General features: G+C 46.8%; 1 protein-coding gene across 6 annotated transcripts in view; it reads right to left on the bottom strand.

Moving 5' to 3' along the window:
• Positions 1-26539, bottom strand: part of COL6A3 (collagen type VI alpha 3 chain) — a 96277-nt gene that overhangs the window by 47586 nt on the left and 22152 nt on the right. The window contains exons 2-9 of one of the 6 annotated variants that reach the window (XM_020868891.2): positions 24319-24436; positions 22185-22802; positions 16630-17232; positions 12170-12754; positions 9159-9758; positions 7268-7840; positions 4587-5195; positions 1479-2084 (exon numbers count right to left, since the gene is read on the bottom strand). In XM_020868891.2, the coding sequence (XP_020724550.2) occupies positions 1479-2084; positions 4587-5195; positions 7268-7840; positions 9159-9758; positions 12170-12754; positions 16630-17232; positions 22185-22802; positions 24319-24406 (4282 nt within the window). In that variant the 5' untranslated portion in view covers positions 24407-24436. The remainder of the gene's footprint in view (positions 1-1478; positions 2085-4586; positions 5196-7267; positions 7841-9158; positions 9759-12169; positions 12755-16629; positions 17233-22184; positions 22803-24318; positions 24437-26539) is intronic. The other 5 variants (XM_070463562.1, XM_070463560.1, XM_070463563.1 and 2 more) reach the window with 5 other exon arrangements.

Here is a 26539-nt window from a genome sequence, read left to right on the forward strand (position 1 = left end):
AGCAGAGGACTGGTGCGCATCTGGTTTCATTTCTGCACTTCGCACTCCATCGCACCATCATGCTAATTAACATGAAAACTACCAGCCAATGTGCATGTGTTTGCCTCTCAGGTTTTCTAATCAATCATTACAAATTGGGCCTTTTGCATCAAAACAATGTCTGCTTCTCAACATATTGTCAGTTCTCCAAAACTTCCCCTTTATGAGTTTAATGGTGGCTTTGCAGTCTGGGTTACAACTTCTTTCAAAATCAACAGCGCTTAGAAACAAATCCTGGGTGACCATAATCTATGAATCATGACCTGTTACTACCAGCAGGGACTGAGATCACCCAGACCAACATTTCTTCTTATTACTCAAGAAAAGAGAGACAGCTGAGGACAAAGGCCACCACTTAGCTAGTGACAGCCAGGAGAATCCCAACTCCCCCCAGGGTGTTTGATTCACAGTATTTCTTTTTCCTCACATATCTCTAGCATTTATACAAAGTTTTCATTTTCGCTATTATTCCCCTATCTCCTTTGCATGAATCAGTTTTTTCACTATACAATTAGTCAAAAGTCCTTGGGAAGATAAGGAACCCTGGTGGCTCAGATAGTAAAGAAGACCCAAGGAGACCTGGGTTTGATCCCTGGGTTGGGAAGAACCCCTGGAGAAGGAAATGGCAACCCACTCCAGTATTCTTGCCTGGAGAATCCCATGGACAGAGGAGCCTGGCGGGCTACAGTCCATGGGGTCACATGACTGAGCCACTAACACTTTCACTTTTCAGGAAAGATAAACCACACCTTCCTATTAATTAGATTTCTAGGTGCTTCCTGGATGCCATTTATTAAAGAGCTCACAAATCCAACCTTTTGCCTCATAAAACACTGGCCACTTCCAGTGGAAAACAGCACAGCAAAAGCTGAGCAAGTGGTGGAACGGAACCTTTTTTGTTGAAAACAGAAAAGCTGGCCCAGCACACACAGCCAGGCCTTGGATTCTCCAGTGGAATACAAAAGATTTCACAGAACATCAACATCAGGGAAAGCCATGCTCTTTTCGTGTCCTAACCCTGACAGAAAGAAGACAAAAGTAACCAAATACCCCCTCATCTTGGATGACAGGTGTGACCACTGTTTCTTTACCAATTACAGCTTTAGCCATGAGAGTTAGTGAGATATCCAGTCAAAGAATTACTCCCCCTTCTCAACAACATCCAATCCAGGGCAAAGTCCCATTTCCTCAAGCCTTCCACAAAACCATCTATGGCAAATTCAAATCCTGCCATCCGCCCCTCCTGATGCCCTGTGGTTCACCTTCTTCCCTGCAACAAGCGATAGTCCCAACTGATTCCATCACAGGTGTCTGTTATCCTAGCTTTACTTGTGAGCACCATGGCCTTTGAGCCCATTATATATATATATATATATATATTTTTTTTTTTTTTTTTGAAAAGACACAACAAAAGAGCAATCGCAAACACCCAGTCTCACCTGGAGGCGGGTAGCGCGTGCTGGCCAGGAGCTGCTGTATCTGCTCGGCAGTCAGGGTGGTGATGGGCGTCAGCAGTTTCTGCTCCAGGCTGGGGAGCTCTCGGAAGGTGTTCACTGAAAACACGTACTCGGGGCTCAGCGAGATCTTCACCAGCTCTTCCTGGTCCACGTTCCTGGCGATCGTGAGTGGCGCCACGCCAAACTGCTTGAGCTCTACGGCCGAGTCGTCCACCTCGTCGTCAGACTTCCCGGAGGAAATGAGGACCAGGAACTGAGGAACACCCTCCTCAATCCGGCTCCCCAGGGGCCGCTTGAAGATGTTCCTTGCCACGTACTCCAGGGCACCCCCGACGTTGATCTGCCTTCCGCCTTTGGGCCGCAGCCGCCGCACCGCATTCTGCACCTCGTCCTTGCTGGAGTGGACGTTCAGCAGGAACTCCACCCTGGGGTCATCGCTGAACTGGATGACCGCCACCCGGGTCGTGTCGAAGCCCACATCCAGGTAGTCGACCAGCCTCTCGATGAGTGTTCGGATGTACTGGAACTCAGGGCCAGCACTCTGGGACCCATCGATGAGAAAGACCACGTCCCTCTTGCCGCTGACCACTGTGAATCAAATGTTATCTTAGGGCTTCAACTCCACTGGCACCAGACCCTCCGTGTGGATGAACCACCTCCCAGTTTGTCACAGAATTGCCACCTGGCAGGCAAGGCATCCTAATTCAGACTCGTTAAGTTAAAATAACCAGTCCCAGGAGAGGATCCTGGGGAACTCAGTGAGGACAGGTCAGAGAGAAGAGCAAGAACCAGCAAAGGATAAGGAAGAATGACTCTGCAGGAGGAAGAACCTAGACTCGCCGGAGCCGAATCTAGACCAAGGGAGCATGGCCTTTCAGGAGGGAGGGGGTCACAACTGTGACAGACGACACTCACGGGTCAAGCGGGACAGCGCCCGACACTGACCGCTAGGATTTGCCAGATGGAGGGACTTTGCCCAGTGCACTTTCTATGGAGCGAGGAGAGCGAACAACAGGTTAGGGTGAATTCAGAGAGAACTACAGGCAGTGAAGATGATGCTTATACAGGAGACCGGGATGGGATGATTTGAGAGAATAGCATTGAAACATGTATATTACCATATGTGAAATAGATGACCAGTCCAAGTTCGATGCATGAAACAGGGCACTCAAAGCCGGTGCACTGGGACAACCCAGAGGGATGGGATGGGGAGGGGGGTTGGGGGGTGCTTCAGGAGGGGGACACATGTACACACGTGGCTGATTCATGTCGATGTATGGCAAAAACCACCACAATGCTGTATAGTAATTAGCCCCCAATTAAAAGAAGTAAATTATTTTTCTTTAATTAAAAAAAAAACGGAGACCGGGACCCTCCAGGAGGGGAGAGCAGGGCATCCAGGGAGTTTTTGCAAGAGAAGGAAAGGCACTGCGTACATATCATGAAAGGATCCATTCAGTGCATCAGAAAATCAATGATGTAGGAGACCAGAGAGTTGCAGGAGGCATTCTTGAATAGGGAGGAGGCACACTGTCAGGGGAAGCAGAGATGTTCTTCTTTGATTTTACTTATACTTTCTCAGTGAAATGGAAATCAAGACCATCAGCTCAGAGTAAACTGAAGAGGGACAGATGTAGATGAAGCAGGATGAGGAAAAGGTAGAAAATAGTCATCTTGAAGAGAAGGAAAGCAAATGGACCAGGAGTCACACTGCTGTAGAAACATGTGCTTGTGTTTAAAGAAGCTGCCACACACGATACCAGCATTTCCAAAGTGCCTTTCTGGGAGCGCCAGTGCCTCAAATGAGCCAGAAGAAAGGTGATTGGTGGAGTGGGGAATAAAGTCCGAGTTTGGGATTGACATATATGCAACACTACCTTTAAAAAGATAACCAACAAGGACCTACTGTATAGTACACAGAACTCTACTCAATAGGCTGTGATAACCTAAATGGAAAAGGATTTTAAAAAAGAATAGATATATGTATATGTATAACTGAGTCACTCTTCAGTACATCTGAATGAACACAACATTGTAAATCAATGATATTCCAATATAAAATAAAAACTAAAAAAAAAAAAAGAGAGAGAGATTCCTGCAGCCAAACAAGTTTTGGAAATGTGCTCCCCTATTGTATGGGGGACACACAAGACGCATCAACTAGGGAAGGGCCAACAGAACCCTCACGGCACTTACCCCCCAGTTTCCCCGAATTTATTGGGTGGTGAGCCCTGTAGAACATTCCAAGGAAGGCTCACAGGGGAGCGCTGTTCCGTGTGGACACCAGCGAGGGGACGCTGCCCGCCTCTCTCACCTGCCCTCACGGTTTCCTGCATCGACTTTGCTCTCACTTGCTCTCACCCCTCCTCCCTCCCGCCGCCGACCCAGCCTCCCCATCCCTGGATGCAGACGCTGTTCTGTAGGACGTGGACCGCTCAGGGGCAGCACTGCGTGTGCCTGTTCCCCACTGTGCCCTCCCCACCCGCGGGCATTCTTGGAAGGGTGGGCCCATCTGAGCCCCCTTTCTTCTGCATCAAGCCTGGGGAAGCAGGACAGGAAGTAGAATAAGCCAAGGTCACGAGAGCCAGGCAGGCTTCCTGCCAGTTCAGACACTCGTTTCTCTGCGCTGAGCAAATTCAAATGCCATCTTCACACTTGGGCTCTGAGAATACCAACATTTCAGAGACGGTGCCCAAGCTTGACAGAGGCACCTGGGATGAACACCCTCCCTGACCACCGGAGGCTGCCAGCTGAACCCACAAGGGTAACGTGGACCCAGAATCCAGCGGGAGTTTATCAACTAGATGGCCCCTCTCTTCAGTTATCAACACAGAAGGCTTCATGCAGAGTTAGGGGTCTGAACTGTAAACCAAGCCCACTTCTGAGACTTAAATTTGGCTAAAAACACGACTCTCAGCTTCTCCCCAAGTCCTTTCTGGCCACCGAGGCCACGCGGCTCCTGTTTCTTCATGTAACCCTAGTTTTCACTCCCCATGGCCAAGAAAACAAAACTGAGAAGCCTTTGTAACCCACAGTCCCAACAGCCCCAGATATTTTAACGAAGGAAGTGCCAGAGAATTGGCTCCTTACCCGGGGTCGTCATGGGGATGACAGATGCCTGCAGCTTGCTCAGCTCCTCGCGGCTGAGCTGGGTCACCCTCTCTGAGATGACCTGTTGGATGGTCCCCAGCTGCCGGAAGGTGGGGATGGCCACGGCGAAGTCCGGGACAAAGGAGATGGTCTGCATCTCGGTGATGTCGGCGTTCCCAATGCCGATGCCGATGGGCACAGCCCCTCCCCTCCTCAGGACCACGGAGGGGCCCCTCACGTCGTCCCCAGACCTGTCGGCGGTGAGGACGATCAGGAGCTGGGGGACGCCTTCCGCTATGCGGCTCCCGGCAGAGCCCACCAGGATGTTCCTCAGGACAAACTCCAGGGCGGCCCCCGTGTTGGGGGTCGGCCCGCCCAGCAGGGCCAGCCCGCGGATGGCTCCGACCACGCTCTGCTGGTCCATGTAGGAATTCAGGTAGAACTCGGGCCTGGTCCGGTCACTGTACTGCACCACGGCCACGCGGACCCGGTCTGGCCCCACGTCCAGGCTCTCCACCACTCTCTGGACGAATTCCTTCAGCAGTGGGAAGCCGCTCCTGACACCCTCAGAGCCGTCAATCAGAAACACCACATCCTTTTCAACTGAAACTACAAGGAAGACCGCCTCTGTGACTTAAGGCAGGGAGGGGACAATTTCATACCAACCGTGGTGCGCTGAGTACCGGCCCCCAGAGACATCCAACTCTGAATCCCTGGCATTTGTACGGAAGAAAATGCTCAGGGGTGGCGAAATTCAGGATCAGGGGCATGGAGATGTGTACCGGATTATACAGGTAGATCTACTGTAATCAATCACATGTCCTCTAAAAGAGAGGATTAGAGTCAGAGAGAGAAGATGTAAGGACGGAAGCAAAGGTCAGAGACAAGAGAGGATGCTACCCTGCTGGCACTGCAGATGGAGGGGAAGAGGCCGTGGGTCATAGGAGGCAGGTAGCCTCTAGGCCCCAGAAAAAGGGTTATCAGCCAGGACCTCCTGGAGGAAGGTTGACCTCTTGATTTTAGCCCAGTAAAACAGGTTTTGGATTTCTGACCTCTACAACTTAAGATAGTAAAATCATTCTGTTTAAAGCCATTGAATTTGTCATTTAAGTCAAATTTGGTGGTTTAAATTCTAAAGGAAATCAACTCTGAATATTCATTGGAAAGACTGATGCTGAAGCTGAAGCTCCAATACTTTGGCCACCTGATGCAAAGAGCCAACTCATTGGAAAAGACCCTGATGCTGGGAAAGATTGAGGGCAGGAGGAGAAGGGGATGACAGAGGATGAGATGGTTGGATGGCATCACCGATTCAATGGACATGAGTTTGAGTAAGCTCCAGGAGATGGTGACAGACAGGGAAGCCTGGCGTGCTGCAGTTCATGGAGTCACAAAGAGTCAGACACGACTGAGCAACTGAACAGCAACAACAAAAATCGCCATAATTTTTTAAAGCAGCAATAGGAAATTATTAATAATAAAAATAACAAAAATTATTTTAGAATTTTTGGATGTTTGAACAGTATCGTTAACATTCAAAGCTGTACTCAAGAAGAAATGTTGAGGGCGGGAGACAGACATGGGTTGGTGGAGTCTGCATAACCATCACACTTTATAGATGAGAGGTTTCAAACGAGTTGCTGCAAGTCACAGCAGGTCAACGGGGGGAAATGTAACCCAGATGTCCAGTTAACAACCCAAAACCAACAGTAAATGTGTCCAATCGTCAATGAAGAGAAGCTCTAGGTTCTTCATTTTCAATTAAAGGGGTTATATGTGAAATTACTCTTTTTACTGCATATTTATCACCCAGTGGAAACTGGTTAAACATGAAATCATGGTTATGAAGATTAGTACTCAGAAACTTTAATATAGCATTTATAATGGGACTGCGCCTGCCTCAATTCATGCTTTGTATATTTAATGAAAATAGAGAATGAATTATAACACAGTGACAGCCACTTAAAATAAAATATCTGCGAAATATGTGAAGATGAAGACTCTTTTAGTTCTAATGGAACCATGTTATATGTCTTTTATTATGCATACAATAAAAGTATTGGTTTTAGAAAAATAATTATTTTTCATCATTGATATGTCTAAATCTTTATAATGCATCTTATGATGAAACAGTCTAATGTCCTTAAAAGTCATCACCCTGAGTCTTCTGTTTTGCCCTAGAGAGAAGTTAGAGAGCCATCTTGGGAACGAAAAGTCGTAGTCCATTGCAAGGAGATCAAACCAGTCAATGCTAAAGGAAATCAACCCTGAATATTCATTGGAAGGACTGATGCTGAAGCTGAAGCTCCAATACTTTGGCCACCTGATGTGAAAAGATGACTCACTGGAAAAGACCCTGGTTTTGGGGAAAATTGAAGGCAGAAGGAGAAGGGGGTGACAGAGGATGAGATGGTTGGATAGCATCACTGACTCATGGACATGAATCTGAGCAAACTCCAGGAGATAGTGAAGGACAGAGAAGCCTGGCATGCTGCAGTCCCATGGGGTCACAAAGAGTTGGACGCGACTTAGGGACTGAACAAAGAACAGCTGCAGAAATCCCCTATCTTTCTTGGAAACCAAGGAGGGCTTCTACCTGAGGACCTGCAGCCAGCAGCCTAGCGTCAGCTCATGCTGGGGAGAGCTGGACTGCAGAAGTAATCAGATGTTCTGTGCCTTACCTGGCGCTGGTGCCCCATTTTGCACCGATTTTAAGAGGTTCACGATCTGTGGTTGCAGGTCTCCAATCTTAGGAAGGGACTCCGCAGCCAGAATAAAGGCTGGGGATGGTACTATCAGCTCCAACTCAGCAGGGTCTGCGTTCTTCGCCTGGAGGATGAAGGGCACCACCCCGCTCTGCTTCAGGTTGAGCGCGGGCCTATCTACACGGTCCGATGACTTTCCCGCCACTAGCAGCACCAGGAACTGAAGCACTCCGTCCTCGATCCGGCTTCCAGCAGCTTTCACAAAGATGTACCTCTGCGCGTAGTCCAGGGCGTAGCCCAGGTTGAGGGCTTTGCCCGTCTTGAGCTTCATCCTCTTCACGAGATTCAGGATCTCGGGCTTATTCTGGTGCTGGTCAAAACGGGATTCCACCTTGACATCGTCACTGTACTGAGCCACCGCAATCCGGGTCCCGTCGGGTTTCACGTCCAGCTCATCGATGACCTTGTAGAGAAAGTCGCGGGCGGCAGTGAACTGGCCCATGAGGTTGGCTGAGCCGTCGAAAAGGAACAGGATGTCTCGCTTACTCTCTGCAACGAAATTGGGTCGTGGGGCACAGTGAGGGACAAGAACACAATAGGCGCCAAACCGACCTCAGCCTGGCACTGCCAGCTTTCAGTCATGGGAATTCAGGCAATTCACCTGATGATCACTGTACCAGCAAGGCAAGAGAAAACCCACAGCAGCTGTCATTTAAATGCCCCTTTCAAAGCAGTGCATCTGCACACAGGGCTAGGAAGACTGGACCCATTTGCCCAACCTAGCGCCCTGCTTCCTCAACGCTGCAAGCCAAAGAAAAGCCGAGGTCTGTTCTAGCATCAGGTGCCAATCATTCTAGGAGACCAGACAGTGTTTTCAAATTGTTACCAACTTCTGAAAACGTGGTCCTTATCAACTTTTTGCTTAAAAATTGATCTGTCTCTAGTGACAAAGGCTGCTGTGGGTTATCCACCCAGAATACGTGACACATAATCAGGTGTCACTGATGCTCTATTTGGATTCTCTTCCCATTAAATTTGAGGTTATGGGTTAGAATCCAAGATAGTGTCTATTACCAGTCTGTGGGTAAGGATCTCCATCAGCGACTTCCAGTCTGCTGTGGTCAGACTACAGAAAATACAACAGCAGCCAACTGGGGGCTACAATGTGTCACGTGAACATTACTTTCTGTTCAAACCACTCTTAGAACTATTTTGATTAGGCTTCAGAGGGCTCCATCTAGCTACCCATCTGCGTGATGTCAGCAACTGAAGGAAGTAAGGGTCCATAACTCATCATCTGATTAATTTGCCACCATAATCATCATCACCTAAACTGCCTTTGGAAACCACTTTACGATCACAAAAAGACACAGCCTTTGTTGGGTTTATGACAAATATTTTTCTAGATACAGCAGATTTGGAACATAAAAACATCCTATCAAGAAAATCAATTCCACTTTTAAATGCTCCCAATGTATACTCATGTATGAAAGGGGATCCAGCTTTTCTCTCTGATTTTCCTCCCATTTCCATCCGGATTAGCACGCCAGAATCTTCAGAGGCATTGGGGCAAAAAAAATAAATAAGTAAGTAAAAGCTTCTGAATCCAGGGTGGGACAACCTGGGTAGAACATAAGCTGGAATTTCTAGACTTTCAAGGACAAACACTCCTTAGACAGAGGACCTAAGCTTGCAGGCACAGTGTCTCGAGCCTCTCTTCAAAAATCCACGGACCAAAGGGACCCCATCATCTCTGCACAGCTCGTCGCCAGCCTCTGGAGCCACCACAGCCCTGCCACCTGCCCACCAAAGAGGTGTCTGGGGGGGGGGGAGGGGAAGGGAACCCCGAGCAGTCGCAGAGCTTTACCTGGCTGGGCAAGAGGCACCTCCTCCACACCTCCACTAACATAAGTGGTTAGGGGCTGAATCAGCTGTTGAGGCAAAGCTGGCAGGGAGCTGAAATCATCCATGAGATACACCAGGCCCGGGTTAAAAGCAATCTGCTCAAGCTCCGCCCTATCGGCCTGGCTAGTGCCCACACAAAAGGTCAGGATGCCCGCACGCGCCAGGGCATTGGCGGCTTGCAAATAGGAGTCCTCAGACTGCCCGGCCGTGAGCAGGAGAAGCAGCTGCGGCACGTGGTCCCGGATCCTGCTGCCGCCAGCTTCGGTGAAGTGGTTGGCATGCACATAGCTCAGGGCCGCGCCTGTGTTCAGGACTGACCCCCCCTGGAGCTGCATCTGCCTCAGGTGAGCTAGCAACTCTGACTTGGTCGGGTAGGTGTTTAGGGAGAACTCCGTCACCGGAGTGTCACTAAATTGCACCAGACCGACCCGAATGTGGTCGCTTCCAACATCAAGGCTGTTAACTAGGTTCATGACAAAGTCCCGCACATAAGGGAAATTGGTCTTCCCGACGTTGGACGATCCATCCAAAAGAAAGATGATATCCCTTTTGTTTACGTGAACTGCAGTGGAGCACAGAAAACAACAGTGAGACACACAAACCGCAGAGGCTTCCTCATGTGTGCCCGTACATGGGCACACATGCCAACACGCAGAATACAGAGAGCCAGTCAGGCCAAGCACGTCCATCTCGTAAAATATGGCAGAAGGCTGCATATTTTCCTCCAGTGGGGGCTGGTGATTGTGAGGTGTACTGATAGCTGAGATTATGAAACCCAACTGGGTCACAGAGTGATACAGTGCCAAAGCTAGAATGTTTGCAACCAACCATAGTGACCAGAATCCTTGAAACGGAGCATTCCTTATGTGGAAATGAAAGCTACAAAGGTGCTGTGTCTTTCAGCATCAGTCGGTTTACAGCCACGGACAGAGACAGGTTTACCTGGACAAGACTGGGTCCCCCCAGTATCCCCTCTACACATCTACACAGAGATTTTCACTTACAGACAGATTAGAAATGTTAGCCCACATTAACCTGAGAATACAAGTTCCCTAAGGCTTAAAAAAAAAATCAATAAAATTAGGTTGCTCTCATCTTGAAACATTCCTAGGAAGGTCCATTTTTCATTCTCTACTGAGACTCCTCTACAGGGAGTCATGGCCTTACCAGGCAAAAATCCAGCAAGTACCCGTGAGGATTCCTCCTGCGTGAGATCACGGGATGACTAAAACACATTAAAATGCAAAGAAACTCTTTGCTATGCTTGGCCGCAGCTGCCCTCATGAAGAATAAAAGTAAAAGTCGCTCAGTCGTGTCCGACTCTTTGCAACCCCATGGATTATACAGTCCATGGAATTCTCCAGGCCAGAATAGAGAGTGGGTAGCCTTTCCCTTCTCCAGGGGATCTTCCCAACCCAGGGATCGAACCCAGGTCTCCCACATTGCAGGCGGATTCTTTACCAGCTGAGCCACAAAGGAAGCCCAAGAATACTGGAGTGGGTAGCCTATCCCTTCTCCAGCAGATCTTCCTGACCCAGGAATCAAACCGGGGTCTCCTGCATTGCAGGTGGATTCTTTACCAACTGAGCTATCAGGGAAGCCTGAAGAACCAAAAGTATTTCTCAAATCAGAGTGTTTCCCGAACACAAGCCACTGGGGCTGGGGGGGATTCTTTCCCCTCTCTTCCCTGATGTTTCACTAAAATTGGAACCTAACAACTACATTTAGCCTATCTGTTGCATCAAATTGAACTTCAGCTATAAAAGTGTGGATTAGAAGTTTTAAGGAAATAGAGAGTGAGGAGGAGGGAGGCTTTTGGAAGACCAGAGTGCTTGATGAGTGAGCATGCATTCATGCACCGTGGGTCATGCATTGAACATTCTTCCAGTGGTAAAGGTTGTGAGGCGGGGAAGCTTGTTTCCATGATATCCATCTTCATTAAGGACGGTGAATTGCACTGATTCAATTCGTAAGCTCTTAGATTGCTATCATGTCTTGAAAAATAACTGCTCACTGACAGCCATAATAACCGAGGGGTTTGGAGAACCACTTGCTTTTTATCTGCACACTCATCCCCTTACTGTGCTTCCCCATTGAAGGAATTCCTTAAAGAGAGGAAAGGATTAAGGCTCTACCCTGGTCAGCTTCAGACCATTTAGAAGTGGACCATCCGCTTGGGAAGGGAGGAGCCGGGCTGCAGCTTGGTGGTTGGGAGGAGGGGGCTGGACTGGAGTCACCAGTGTGGACAGAACACTGGGACCTCATGAGGGGTCAGGATGAGAAGTGAGCACCTTGGCCAAAAGCTCTGGCCAAAGACAGGTGGCCCCTGGTCCTGCAGTTTAAGTGACATATTCTTACTTTATGACAGTTTATGACACACAGTTGTATCACATGGCATTTTAAGTCATATCTTTGTTAAGTCAGGGTACGATGAAACTCAAAGCAGATCTAGTTGGTTGATACCATTTCCATCATTTAAGAGTCTGATCTTAGTCTAACACAAAATCAATTTACTTATTCCCCAAAGGCTCTGCCTGGAGACAGCCCTATCATGTGTCTGACTCCCCACCCCAAACCCCAGCAGACTGCCCTATCACGTGTCTGTCTCTGCCCTATCACGTGTCTCCACCCTATCACGTGTCTGACTCCCCACCCCCACCCTGCAGACCACCCTATCACGTGTGTCTCCACCCTAGCACGTGTCTGACTCCCCACCCCCACCCTGCAGACCACCCTATCACGTGTGTCTCCACCCTAACACGTGTCTGACTCCCCGCCCCAACCCTGCGGACCACCCTATCACGTGCGTCTCCACCCTATCACGTGTCTGACTCCCCACCCCTACCCTGCAGACCACCCTATCACGTGTGTCTCCACCCTATCACGTGTCTGACTCCCCGCCCCCACCCTGCAGACTGCCCTATCACGTGTGTGTCTCCCCCAGATCGCGTGTCTGGCTCCCCCGCCTCGTACCTTCAGTGGTTCCAGTGAGGGTCCTGAGAGGCCCGAGCAAGCCGGGCAGCACGCCCTGCAAAGGGGCGGGTCGGAACTCGGTGGCAGTGAACACCAGGGAGGAATCGAAAGCGATCTCTTCCAGTTCAGCCTGGTCAGCCACCTTGTTCCCGACGGCGAAGGCCAGGATGCCGCTCCTCTTCAGCTCCTGGGCGGGCTGGCTGACCGCATCTAGGGACTTACCGCCTGTAACCAGCACCAGAAGCTTAGGGACCCCCTCGGCGGCCCGGTAGCCGGCCGCCTCCGTGAACAGGTTGTTCCGAACAAAATCCAGAGCGGAGCCCGTGTACAAGGCTGAGCCATCCAAGGGCTTCATTTTCCGCACGGCGTTTATGACCTCCCTCTTGCTGGGGTAGGTATTGAAATAAAACTCTGGCCTCACTGTGTCTGCATACTGAGCCACTGCCACCTGGATTAGATCCTGTCTGATCTCCAGCCTCTGGATGACCTTGGCAATGAAGTCGCGGATTGCATTGAAGTTGGTCAGTCCCAGTTTGGAAGAGCCATCCACGAGGAAAACTATGTCCCTCTTGTTGACTTCAATGACTGTAGGTAGCAACGTGACAAGGTAAGTAGAATGGCCTGACCCATCACGTTCAACATGACCCTCCACATAGCCAGTTCCACCCAAGCGAGCGCCTCTGCTCTTGCCAATGTCAAGTCCGTGGGAGGCCCTGAGGGGTCTATCCTGACTCGCGGCCTTAGTAACAGCCTGTCCTGCCCTGCTGGCAGGTGGGCCTCCCCAACCCCCCACCTTCTCTTAGTACGCTTTTCAAAACAGTTGTTCAAAAATCAGTGTAGTTTTATTCACCACTTGTTTACTATGTTGTCACTAAAAAAGTCAGAAAACTCTCTTCTGCCATAAATCCATAGCTGGGGTTTTAGAGGCGAAAATGAAGCCATGGCTCAAGGAATTAAAGAAGTGATTGGTGTCTGCTCAGAGAGGCTTGTGTTTCACTACCTTGATTTCATAAACACCTATCGCCAAGGGCAAAACTCAAAAGAGCGCCAACACCCTATTTCCTTCATTTCTCTGGTCCATGCCTTGATGTTTTCAGACAAGGAGAAAAACACTAATTATTCAGCATCATAAACATATAAAAAGGAAATCAATGTCAAAACTAACAAGTGGCCCAGAAGTATTTTTATTTAAGATACCTGTATTGTGAAGTTCCCACGTTATGTGTTAAGGTTATGATAACTCAAAGACAAATCACAAAGCAAAAATGCCTCAACAAGATCACTGCCTCAAAGTGACTATGAACTTGTGTCCACCTGTTTTATCAACTCTCAGGCAGCTCGCCTGAATCTCGGGAACCGAGGCTTGTATCAGGCCTCAGCACCCGGTCCAGACACCGGAGAAGGCTTCTGAGACTTGTAAGATGGCAAATGGTGCAAGCAGAGGCAGGTGTGTCTGCAAATTGTTGAATGATTATCTGAATGTGAGGTGGCCTCATTGCTCCATGCTGTCAAATTGATGGTGTGTAACATCTTAGTTTACTTAATGTTTGACTACGTTGACATTATTGGTCCAGAGTCTGTTCTTTAAGAGAAACATGTAAGGCGCCATATACACAAGGCATCCAGGGACAGGCACGTGAGGATCACCGCTTTGGCATTAAGTTGTGGTGTGAACAGTGTATCCCGAGTCCTCCAGCTCTCCGTGGAGGCTGCAGACATGTGAAGCCACATCCCCAGCCTCCTTCCTCTCCCTCTCTCCATAGGTACATAAAAGCCATATTATAGCTGTGCAGGTAACCACGTGTGTGCCTTCTAGACACACCCGGGCATTGAGCACACCTGAACACACACACTGTCACACACGCCCCGTCTATACTGTAGGTGCAGGTGCTGAAACCATAAATGCAGAGCTTCCTGTCCTCACTAAGATGTATGAACATGGGGACAGATGCAGAGAAAGGTGGATTCCTTCATCTGCCAGTCACCAAGGTGACTTGTCCCATTTCCTCCCCTCCCCCCTGCTCCAGGAAGGGACTTCCTCTTCCTGCTGTGAGAGTTGGGTCCCCAACAGCTCTGTCTCCCCTCTTTCACACGGTTCTGCTGGGGCTGGTGAGCAAACCCCTTGCTCAGGTGACCTTGAAGGTCCTGTAACCAGTAGGCTGTAGCCCTCCCCTCCCTGTTGACTGACATCTGGCAGGACGTCAAGTCCCCTTCCACCCTCACAAGCCAGGACTGGAAGTGGTCATCTCTGTCTTGTTCCTAAGCCAAGTCTCCTCAAACGTCCAGTCCCCGCAGGCCTTCTTGGTGCTGTCTTCCTCTGCAACCACCTAGGGTGACTCAAGGCTACTCTTGGGCAACTCTCTTCGGTGACTCAGGGACCCCAACCTCCAATAAGGCAGATGCTCCTGTACCCTGAGCTTCACTGAGAAGACAGAAGCCCCTGGAGAACTCAGCCAGGCTGGTGATGCTCACCCCCTAAACCAAAGGTTTCTCCAGGCCGCCAGGCATCAGGGAACTCCAGCCCACCTCCTCTCCACAGTTCTGGGCGGGGCCTGGCTCCCCCAGGTCGCAGGACGGACCACCTCCCCTGGCGCCTTATTCCCGCTGCTTCTCTTCTGCTTCTGTCCTACAGTTTCTCTGATCAGTCTTCCCTGGCCACTCTCTACAGCTCTTCCCGTCCTTCTTTCCAAGTCAGCCCCCTTTAATGTCCTCCTCTGCCGTGCTTGGAGTAGCTTTTTCATCTTTTGTGACCTGCCTCCCTGTTTCACTGTAACGAACCAGTGGCCACGTCAGTCTGGTCCACCAGCATTGGGGTCTCCAGTGCTTGGCATGGTGTCCAGCACATACCTGATAGCCAAGAATATTTGTAGAACATTTACAAATGGATCACAGAGATTAAAGATGATTTTGTAAGTGAGGAGTGAGAATTAGCTAGGGAAAGCTGACATGAGGGCCTGGATTGCCATGGATAAGAATGAAGCTGAAACTTTGCCTGAAATGGAAATATCCTTTCATCCTTTGTCATCAGTTCAAAAAACTGGAACCCAGACAGGCTGTGTGACCTGCCCAGGATCACACAGCTGGGTAACTAAGACCCAGTACCAAAGGTCCAGTCTGCTGTGATGGCACTTCCTGAGTATTTACAAAACCTATGGAAGTTGTTCATTTGTTTCCAAAAGCATGCCAGTCCAGGAAAAAACCTTAAGATATTGTATTTCAATCAGACAGGTGTCTGGAAATATCAAGAGAATTTTCAGGATGTAATTTGCACCAAATCTTAATTTACCTCACACAACAACATGCCTAATACCACTGGCTATAATACAGTCTCTGACAGGCAGGTGAGGTTACCAGTGGTGGGAGTTGGTGCACCTGAGTCCGTCAGACTTTTGCCTGCCACTGCATCAAGAGCCACTGGGTTCTTAAATTTTGAAATATACCTCCCACCTCCCACATTTGTGAAATGTATTTTGTTATATGGCTTGACTAGTTTTATGTTTCTTTACATGATCCCAATTGGACCCTTTTGCCAAAGGCCCGCCATCTGAGTGTAGAATCTCTCCATCAATAGAATTCCTCTTCAGTTCAACAAGAAGAGGGGGAAAAAAGTTTCCATACATACCCCCAAGTAAGAGCTTTCTTATTTCTTACTTCCAGAAGTGCCACTCCTGCTACCCATTACAAAAGTGACTTTGGGGAGACAGTTCTCAGAAGCCAGCACAGTCTAATAGGCTGACTTTCAGAGTTCAACCCTGTTATTCTGCAGTAATTTTTTCATAATTGCAATGATCCACTGAGACCTACTTTTCAGGCGACTGCAATAGAGTAGATCACACCTGCATGTGTGTGCTCACTCAGTCCTACCTGACACTTTGCAACCTCATGGACTGTAGCCCGCCAGGCTCCTCTGTCCATGGAATTCTTATTCCATTTAAATAAATAAGACTACTGGAGAGGGTTGTCATTTTCTCCTCCCGGGGATCTCTCCCACCCTGGGATTGAACCTGTCTTTCTTCTGCCTCCTGCACTGGTAGGTGGATTCTTTACCACTGAGCCACCTAGGAAGCCCATGATAAGTAGATGGTATGATGATGTTACCATAGGGTCACAAAGAGTCAGACATGACTGAGCGACTGAAATGAATGAATGAATGAATGAATGATGGTGTTGAATAACCTCAAAGTAACAGGTTTGTTGAATTAGCCATGAAAGCACACTTTCTTGATAACTCATGCTCCAACAAGAACTGTCCATGCACTCACAGATCTTCGAGGGTTTTGTGGAACACCGCAACCATCCCAGACACCACATCTAAGAACTAGCTCATCTAGGAAGGACTGAACCATGGGTACTTACAGGTTCTCCTGAGGCGAATCATTCTGCAAGGCCCCCGCCTGACTCCTACAGAACCACACACAGAACACCCACTACCACACAGATAGTGAGAAAAGCATACGTACCTTGGGTGACAATGGTTGGCGGTTGCAAGACAATGTGCCTTTGGGCCACGCCAACAATGTACGGCAGTAATTGTTCCTGGACGTCCCCAAGGCTACGGAATTCCGGGACAATAAACACCAGGTTGTCATTGGTAGCTATGTGCTGAAGCTCTGCCTTGGAGGCGGCCTGGGCTCCGAGGCCAAACGAGAAAACGCTAGCCTGCTTCAGTGCTACGACCCCGTCTCGGATCTCATCACTAGAAGGCCCAGCACTTATGAGGACCAGCACCTGGGGAACCCCTTCCTCCACTCGGCTGCCCCCCGCCCGGGTGAAGTGATTCTCCACCACAAAATCCAGGGCAAGGCCAACATTGGCCAGTTCTCCACCAATGAACCCCAGGGCCTTCACTGCATCCAGAACCTGAGCCTTGGTGGAGTAGCTGTTCAAGGAGAACATGGTTCTGGGCTCATCGCTATACTGCACCACCCCCACTCGGATCTGCTGAGTTCCAATTGACAGTCTCTCAAGGAGATTTACAAGGAAGTCGAGAATGACTGCGAAATTGACACTTCCGGTGTTGTTTGATCCATCAATAAGGAAAATAATGTCAGCAGAGTCTTGTGCTTTAAAAGAGAGAAATGCAAAAAATGTGAAAGCATTAGAACAAGTGATCACATGCATCGTTCGGTGTTCTGACATGTTTCTTGAGAAACCAATAAGAAACACGAAATATGGACAAACAAAACACATGTTGATTAAGGAACGTGAAATTCTCTTTTAGTTCTGCATTCTGAATGGATAAGAGGCAACTTCTTAACAGAAATGATGGTGTTCAGTAGGGGCATTTATTTAATAGCAAATTTTCCTCTGCACCATCTTTGTAGTTAAATTTCAAAAGATCATGTTTACTTTTCTGGGAGAAGTCTTGGGTATATTCTGAAATTTTCTACTGAATTTGGAGGGAACCACAGATGCACAGAACTGTGTCTTACCTGACCTACAGGAGAAAATAAAGGACTACATGAACAAAGGTCTAAAGATGATTTCGAATCTGGGGACATTTCTGTTATAATCCTCAAGTGATCACAAGAATTTTCTTTGTCCAAATCCACAGCACAAAACAGAATCTCAGATTTAGGATTTGGTGACTCATTGTCCCAGTATGTTAAATACTTCATTCCTCGAGCAACCATTGTTTATGCTTTTCTTTTCTTTAGAAACCAAAATGGCTATGAACCTTCCACTTCAGAAATATGAAAGAAAGAACTCAAACCACATCCCCAGTTTTTATTCAAAAATACTCGATATATTTTGGGTTAATTTTCTTTTCTCAAATGATGTTTTCATTGTGTAAAACTCAAATGCAGGCCTGGGGTTGGGATGAGTGTTTTCTTCATTTATTTTTGCCTTTGCCTCTATATTCAATCACAAAATGCAGAACAATGTTAAGCAGAGTGATATGAAACCAGTCATGACATAATTATCCAACCTTATTTTTATGACATCCTAGACCAAGTGCCTGACAGGACCATGGGTATCTAGGCGACCCAGAATCAGAATTAGCTCTGGGCTTTGACAAATGGACATAAAAAAGGCTGATCAAGACCTTTTTTCTCCTCCCAATGGCAAACATGAAACGTCCATTCTGTGACTGAGAATGGGGGTTTCACAGAAGCACTGAGCAAGGAATTGCAATCAGTAAACTACCAACCTGGGTGGAATATTTCAAAGCCTCAGCTAGAACGTTTAAATCAGCCTGATTTAAACCATAGGAAAAGCAAAATTACTGTAGCAAGTGTTTTTTTAATAACTTAAGTGTGTGTTAGGAATAGGCAGAGATTTTATGTAAGCATAGACAGTATTTATAGTCTGGATTTTAGGAAGCTATATTTGGAGTATAATTATATGTAAACTCATTCATTCTGAAATTTGTAATGACAGTGAACATTTTATATGTAAAAATTAATTCTTCCTGGTACTAACAAAATTCCTTTTATTTCCAAGTGGAAACAGAATGCAAATCTTGTCTCATGAAATTAAAGAGTTTACCGCAGTGAGATGTTCTTGTCCAAGCTTTCTGCTTGGGTAAAATGAACCAGGAATGGCTGGAATTAGGATTACTGGAATCAGAACTGGTCTTTTTCTCTGCTTACAGGCATGAAACTCCTAATAACAATTTTGCAGAGGAATTCCTTGCATAGGGAAAGATACTAGTGTGGAAATATTTAGTAAGATCATGTAAGATTAACTTAGCCTTTGCTAAGAATTCCAGAGCATTTTACTCTTCGGTCGAACCACAAGGTTCCCGAGGAATCCTTGGGAGGATGTGGCTCCAGCAGTGTGAATTACACTGCAGGCTATAGCAATGGCTCACTTTGTCCCAGGAGTTCCCGGCTCTGCAAACCATACCACAAAATTCCTCAACACTGCCCAGACCTAAGCCAATGATCCTGAGGGACTAAGAAAGATTTACCCCTTACTCACCAAACCAAGACCTTTTCAGAAAGGACTGACTCTGAGCCTAAGATCAATAAAAGAAAAATGACCCCCTAAATCACAGGATGACTCACTCCTTATTAATTTATTATTTCCTTTTTGATTGCAGTTCACAATAGAATAAATAAGATAAACAAACACTGAGGGAAAACGCTTGAGTGTTGTCTTCTAAAAAGCTGAACAGCAGCAGGTCATAGAAAAATGTTGGATAATTTGTCATCACTGAAAAAACAACGTTGTTCTCTTATGCACACGATGGGACACACGCAGGGCATGCTGTTATCCAGGAGAGCTGAAGCCTCAAACAGACACGCGTTCACGGTCTCTTGCGTACAGCAAGGCACCCCAGGGGCCAGAATTAACTCTAAGAGAAATCAGATCTTTCTAAAATTTGACATATGAAACTTTCTGGTTTTCTACTTTTATGGCTCATGTATTAGTATCACACCCTCAGTGGCATTTTCTATGGAAAAGTTTCGAAACATCCATGGAAAAATTGAAGGCGCTTTCAACATTGTTGGAAACACTTTTCCTAAGCACACTGGTGTGGGCACAATGCCTTCTTTAGCTAGTGGGATGCTCCTTTTTTCAAGAAAAATATAAAAGATCATATTTGTATTTCCTGTGCAAACACAAAATCTCAGATAGGTTTTGCTAGTTTTCTAAATCTTTGTTTTGTAAAGAAAAGAAAACTCGTCCTCACTGAATGTAGGTCACCTTTTTAGCTTTTGTTATAGTAAAGCTTTTATATCTTATGTCCATCTATAAAAAGGATTTTTAAAAGTACAACTTTCAGGAATTGCTTGAGTAGAGTTCATTAAGAACAGTGATGATCATATGTACATTGGTGGGGGAAAGTTACATAGTGGATAGAAAGTGGAAAGAAATGGCCCTAACTTATTAGCTATCTTCATAATGGCTTCCTGACTACCTTTTCCAAAAACTTTAAGAAAGAAATTTTTTTTTTCTGCCATGAAATACACAGTGGAACATGATACAAGAGAAATTGCAGAGTGAAGTTAATTAGAAAAGACAATATAAATGGATTAATATTCCACCCTGAAGCTACTAGTGGCTTGGGCACTAGAAGACAGAGATGCTTTCTTGGCATAAAAACAAAGGTTTTGTCATCTGTGTGGAAAGAGAATATGTTGATAGGCTTATTTTGCATTAATGTGGTAATCTAATTTTTATCCATTTATATAATGGTTAAACATAAAGGCAAACTCATCCACCCATTTTCCTGAATTGGCCAAAACATCAATAAAGAGAAGATGTTCCATTTCTCTCCTAATCCTCTTCATTGATTTTGACATGGATGAGTTACATTCAGAAATGCAATGATTAGTGAATTATTGATGCTGAGAGCATCGTAGCGAATGCAGAAGGTCATTAGACTTGCTATGTTATAGTCTCCTTGTAACCTGCAATGTTTGGTTTGGGGTGCTCTCGGAGTCCCACCTTCTTTTCCTGTAATCTGGCAGAACTGACACTAGTGTCACAACACAGAGGTGACACACATCATTTGAAGTAGGGAATGATCTTCAGATTTAATGCAAATTATCCAGACTGTCCCTCACTACTCTCTTAGCAGTAGACCCACTGGTAGTGCCGTGAGCCCTTCCACCCCTATCAAAGCTGACATCACAGGTAACTACTGGGGAAACCATCTTATGCACAACTTCTGGAACAAAATTAACTCAGCTTACTCTACACTCCTACACACCACTGCGTCTCCCGCTTTGTCGTCTCTTATTGAAATGACTGATGCCAGCTCAAGCCAAACTCTCCCAGCTTCTTCCCTTTCCACCTCAATATCTTAGCTACATGACCCCTTTCTTCTCCTTTCCCTTCATCCTGTGGGACACACATCTCTCCTTCTGGAGTTCATCTCAGTAAGAGGCCCTTGGTTCCACCCTAACTTTCTGCCCATTCTCCTAGAATTCCCTCCACCCTGCCTGTTGCTGATGAGGAAACCTAGCCCTGGGTACTGGTCAGAATCACAGTGGTGCAACACGTGAAATTTACCTGCGGAATTCCTTCCCTATGAGTCACTTAGCACTGGCAAGAAAGCTAATGGGGGTGACTGGTTAAGTAACTTGCCAGACAATTAGCTTTCTGCATGTCACTGGACCTGAACACACATCCATGTAAAGTCCTTTCATCATCAGGACTCACAGAGTCCAGGACGAGGACCACTGGAATCAGAAGCATCTTTGTGGATACAACGATGGCGACAGTGTGGAGGAGAAGTGAGAAAACCCCATCCAGAGCCAACACATAAGGGACTTCAGCTCCTGTACTCAGTTCCTACAAAATAGATTGGGACTGGATCATCTCTAAGGCTTCCAAGAGCCAACTCACTGGAAAAGACCCTGATGCTGGGAAAGATTGAGGGCAGGAGGAGAAGGGGACAACAGAGGATGAGATGGTTGGATGGCATCACCGACTCAATGGACATGAGTTTGAGCAAACTCTGGGAGATGGTGAAGGACAGGGAAGCCTGGCATGCTGCAGTCCATGGGGTCGCAAAGAGTCAGACACAACTGAGCAACTGAACGACAAATCTCTAAGGCTTCTCACAATTCTGAGGCCATCAAGTCTTTGAAATAAATTCCGTAGTGTCAAAGAGAGGAGCTCTCTGTGTGGATTTACTGGACCCAAAAGTGGATGCCCTCTTCCTCCCTCACTTGAGCTCTTTCAGACCCTGAGCTTTCTTTAAAGGAGACAGACTCCTTCCCAGGAGCAAGTGGAGGGACTTTTGTCAAAGTCCTGCCCAGCCACACTGGGGCTTTTTGTCCAAGCAGCACTGCTTGTGGGGTCATAATATCAGGATGTGTGTTTTTGGGAGTTGGAATATTGTTTCAAAGGCAGAAAAACTCTTGGAGGGAGTGAATACTCTATATTGGAAGGGGACTACAGAGAATATTCAAACCTTTGTTTTTAGGCCTGTGAACAGGCATCTCTTCCCTAATCCACCCCACCGCCTTTTAGCGAGAGGATTGCCTTAATGCCAGCGGTTGCCAAGCTTATCTCCAGAAGAGCGAGGCAGGCAGCAGGTTGGTGATGTTGCCATTACCTGTGATGTCTTTAGGGGTTTCTGTGCCTCCAGCCCTTTCTGGAGTCATGGATGAGTGCACACAGGCCACTAAGTTTCCTACTATGTCATGAAGTGAGGTAAAATTCTCTAGGTTGAAAACATGCATATTGAGCGGTTCACTTGCTATTTCTTTTAAGGCTCCTTCATCTGCATCCTCAACTCCAATTGCAAACACGTTAACATCAGCAGACTTAAGTTCCGCGGAGGGCAGAGCAAGGCCATCCTCCGAGTGTCCATGGGTTAACACTACGATAACCTGAGGGACTCCGTCACTGGCCCGGCTTCCGGCAGCCTCAGTGAGGTGGTTCTGCATTACGTATGCTAATCCTTTTCCAGTCTGATTGCTGCCCCCAATATAAGACATGTTGGAAACATGGGAGAGGACTTCTTGTTTAGAACGATACGTATTGAACAGGAACTCAGTATGTGGGTTGCCGTTGAACTGGACCAGAGCAAAACGGAAATCATTGTCTCCCACCGCTAAAGATTCTATAACATCATATAGAAACTCTCGAACAAGTTGGAAATGTTCCTTGCCAATGCTCCAAGAGGAATCCACTAGAAATATTATATCGGCAGCGGCACCATTTTTGACATCTTTAAAAGAAGACATTGGTTTAGATGTTTCTCCTGTTCAAGAAATGACCTCCCATCAGTGCAAAGCCTTCCACAACTCACTCAGTTTCTAGGGTGCTGTGACTAAATAACTTTTGCCTCATGTGTGAGGCAGGTGGGGACACTGACTTACCTGAGACACGGGGACCTGGGCACACAGACTCAACAGCTGCTGGGGCCCCATCATTGGCCCAAGTTCCATATATGATGACTGCCACACATGAGCCAGCAGCAGGTTCCAGAATGGGGACAAACAGACCCTGGGGTGTCCTTTACCTCTAGATGATTCTTTGTGGCAGTTGGAACCCCAAGACCCACCTGATCAGACAGGAAGGATATCCTACTGCAGATAACCAAGCATCACCTTAGAAGTTCATTCTTCAGTCTGGGGCCTTGGCAAAATGGAATACTGAAACATACTACTCTTTTTACCTGATCTAGTCTCCCATGCTTTGGGTAATTTGCAAGAAAAATAAATGTCGTGAATACATCTTAAGTGAAGAAGACTTGTATAATTGTAGCGAAGGGCAGAGGCTTGTTTTTTGTTTCTCTGTTTGCTGAGACTCCCTAGCAGGAAAAAGGGTACCCTAACTCAGTACAACATTTTCAGGGCCGCCTGAGCCCTCTAAGATGTTGAGCAGTATTCACCCCTTTCAAAAATGAATCCAGGTCTGTCAAAAGTAGGAGCAGGAGGCTCCAGGCTCCAGGCTGAGTGGCTGGGGAGTGCCCTCCTGTCCTGGGCCAGACTGGCTGGGCACAGCAGACTCCTGGACTCTACTTACCTGGGGCTGACCTGATGCCCCAGCCCATGCTCCCCTGGCATTGGGGTGGTCCTCAGCACCCTGCTAAGAACTACCAGATCTGGAGGAAGTACCCCATCAACTCAAGGAGAGGGACCCAAGTCAAACCTTCCAAGCTCACAAACCATAAACCATTTCTTGTTTTTCCAAAACTCTGCAAGTTCTTAATAAGATTAGGTAGGATCTATTTTTAACATAGTTTCAGGAAACTGATTTTTTAAAGATTTGATGATTCTAAATAAAAAATGTCTGTCTGTGTCCAGAGTGAGAGAGAAAGACTGGTATTTATTTTTGGATTTATTTTTTTTTCAGGGAATATAATTTTTACCCTTAATCATTGTCTTCTCCGGGATATATGTGCTGAGACACTAACCAGTGCCAGAAATGTGGAAAAGCTCTTCCGATGGTAAAGTATTTTCGATACAAACTTTCTGCTCACACCCAATGTAAAACAAACCCAATGTAAAAACAAACCCACCGCCAAGATATCAGACCCAAGTTTCAGTTTAAAAAATGTCTCTCTCTCTCACTTGGATAAAGAGGAGCTGAGAAAGTCTGTAAAATAAACAAACACCCTGTAATCAATGGCTTGGCTCTCTCTTTTTTTCTAAGCTCTCTCTCCAGCTCATGATGTCTGAGATCTAAAACAGAGAACACTGTCCCTCTTAATACAATGAAGAGGTGATTCGGGATCTTACCTGGCTGTTGTTGACCACGAGTGAAAGAGAAGCCTGAGAAAAAGAGGCAAAAAATGGCCAGTAAGGGCAAATGCCGATGTTTCCTCATTTTGACTGAGTCTAAGCACCAAGTGAGAACCTACGAGAGAAAACGGGGTGGATGAGCATTGTCAGGGTTTGACTCTCCAGTGACTAACGGGTGAATCAAGGACTTATCCTCTGGATGAAAAATAGTTTCAGCTAAACATAGACATGGAGTCTCTGAATCTGGTGACTGTAGGCCATAGCTAAAACTCTGTGCAGTTCAACCATTTTTTCCTCTCAAGGCAGGCAACAGTAGCATATTACAAAACATGTGGCAGAATGACAAAGGGTGGGGAGGAAGGGCACCCAGAGGCACGAAGGGCAGGTTGGCGATGCCCAGCCTCTCAGTCACATCTACAGGAATCCCACCGGGAAGCTCCAGTTCATGGAGAGAATGGGCTTTGTTCAAGTCCCAGTGTGCACAAAAACACAACCACAGCAGCTGGGACCATTTCGAATCATGCCTTTATTCTCCGTTACTGTTTACCACTTTTCCTTCAACAAAAACCTGCTGTGTGCCCAACACCAGTTGCAGAGTGGAGCATGTCCAGAGATACTGAATTAGCAAGACTGAAGCCAGTCCTGAGGGCTGACAGCCTCGTAGCGTGGTCTTCCGGCAAACTTGACATCCAGCCAGCCAGGGTCATGTCTGGACGGGCACAGTAGCCTGTGGCACCCTCCCTTGAAGCAAACACCACCCTCTTCCCACCCGACACCTGACGGCAACCCCCCCACATGTCAACTTCATCACCCTCCAGTCTCCAGTGAGCTCAGCTCGAGGGGCTAAGCTTTTCCTTACGACCCTCCAAAGAACAGGCCTAGGTCTTCTCTGTTTAGGTCCCCTTGCAGGACATCACCTCTTTTCCCTTCCCTGTGATCCAAGGCTCTTGTTTCCCCTGACTCTTTCTCAGGTCATGGCTATCTGACCGGCGCAGTCTCACAGGACCCCATGCTTGGTGTGACGGTTTGGTGTTGCTTAAAAGTCTTAACAACTTCAGGGCAAAGACCCTTCAGTTCACTTTGCACCGAGCCCACAGATTCTGGAGTTGGTCCTTGCTGTATCTGTGCATGTGAGTCAATGACCCTTCTTACCCCTACCTAAACTTGTCAGGGGTTCCCTGGTCAGAGGCTTGGGTAGAGGCATTAAAGTGGAGGGGTGTGCAATCAAAATTATTGGTTTTTTTTTTTTTTTCATTCTTTCAAGTAGACATATTGAAATTGCAGACAAAAACCAACCAAACCAAAAATTCTTATAAAGGAGTTTGGGATAGACAGGTACACACTGCTATATTCAAAATGAACAACCAACAAGGACCCACTGCACAGCACAGGGGACCCTGCCCAAAGCCACACAGCAGCCTGGAGGGGAGGGGAGGGGAGCCTAGGGCAGTGTCTTCAACAGATGATGCTGGGAAAACTCTATATCCACATGGAACAACAAAAAAAAGGAAGCTGGATCCTTACCTCACACCACTTACAAAGAACTAACTCAAAATGGATTAAAACTCTAAATATGCATGTCCCCCTGCTGTCCACTCAGAACCATCACAACACTGTCAATTGGCCACACTCCAACACAAAATAAAAAGTTAAACAAAAATGGCAAAAAGAAACACAGGGAATACTAATCCTCATATTCTCAATAATTTTCTTTAAAAATGTGCTGTTTATCAGAGGGGAGGAAATTCTCACCATGGGGGTCAGGGTCAGCCTCCTACAATAGGATCTCAATTATTGATTATTTTTTTTATTGTACTTAGTTTCAAGAAATACTGTTTGATATTGAAAATTATGTAGTATAGACTACAGTCAAGTGCAGAATCCGATTTGGTTTAAGAAATATGAATATATTTAATCTGGAGAGATTTGTAGTTCATTCTTAGAATTTGAAGATTTAGAAGTTGGCATTGTGAATTACAGTATAAAAAGGTAATCATCATCAGTACGAATCAAAATCAAAAACCTCTCTCTCTGTGGCATTTTTTGGAGAAATAGAAAAGATATCCTAAAGCTTACATGGAATCTGAAAGGACCCAGAAGAGTCCCAGCAATCTTGAGAAAGGAAAACAATGGAGCTGGAGACCTCACAGTTCCTGAACGCAAGTCATACTACAAACTACAGTGGTCAAAGCAGTGTGGGATGGGAACGCAGACAGAC

The sequence above is a fragment of the Odocoileus virginianus genome, unplaced genomic scaffold (assembly GCF_023699985.2).
Source record: "Odocoileus virginianus isolate 20LAN1187 ecotype Illinois unplaced genomic scaffold, Ovbor_1.2 Unplaced_Contig_4, whole genome shotgun sequence".
Lineage (NCBI taxonomy): Eukaryota > Metazoa > Chordata > Mammalia > Artiodactyla > Cervidae > Odocoileus > Odocoileus virginianus.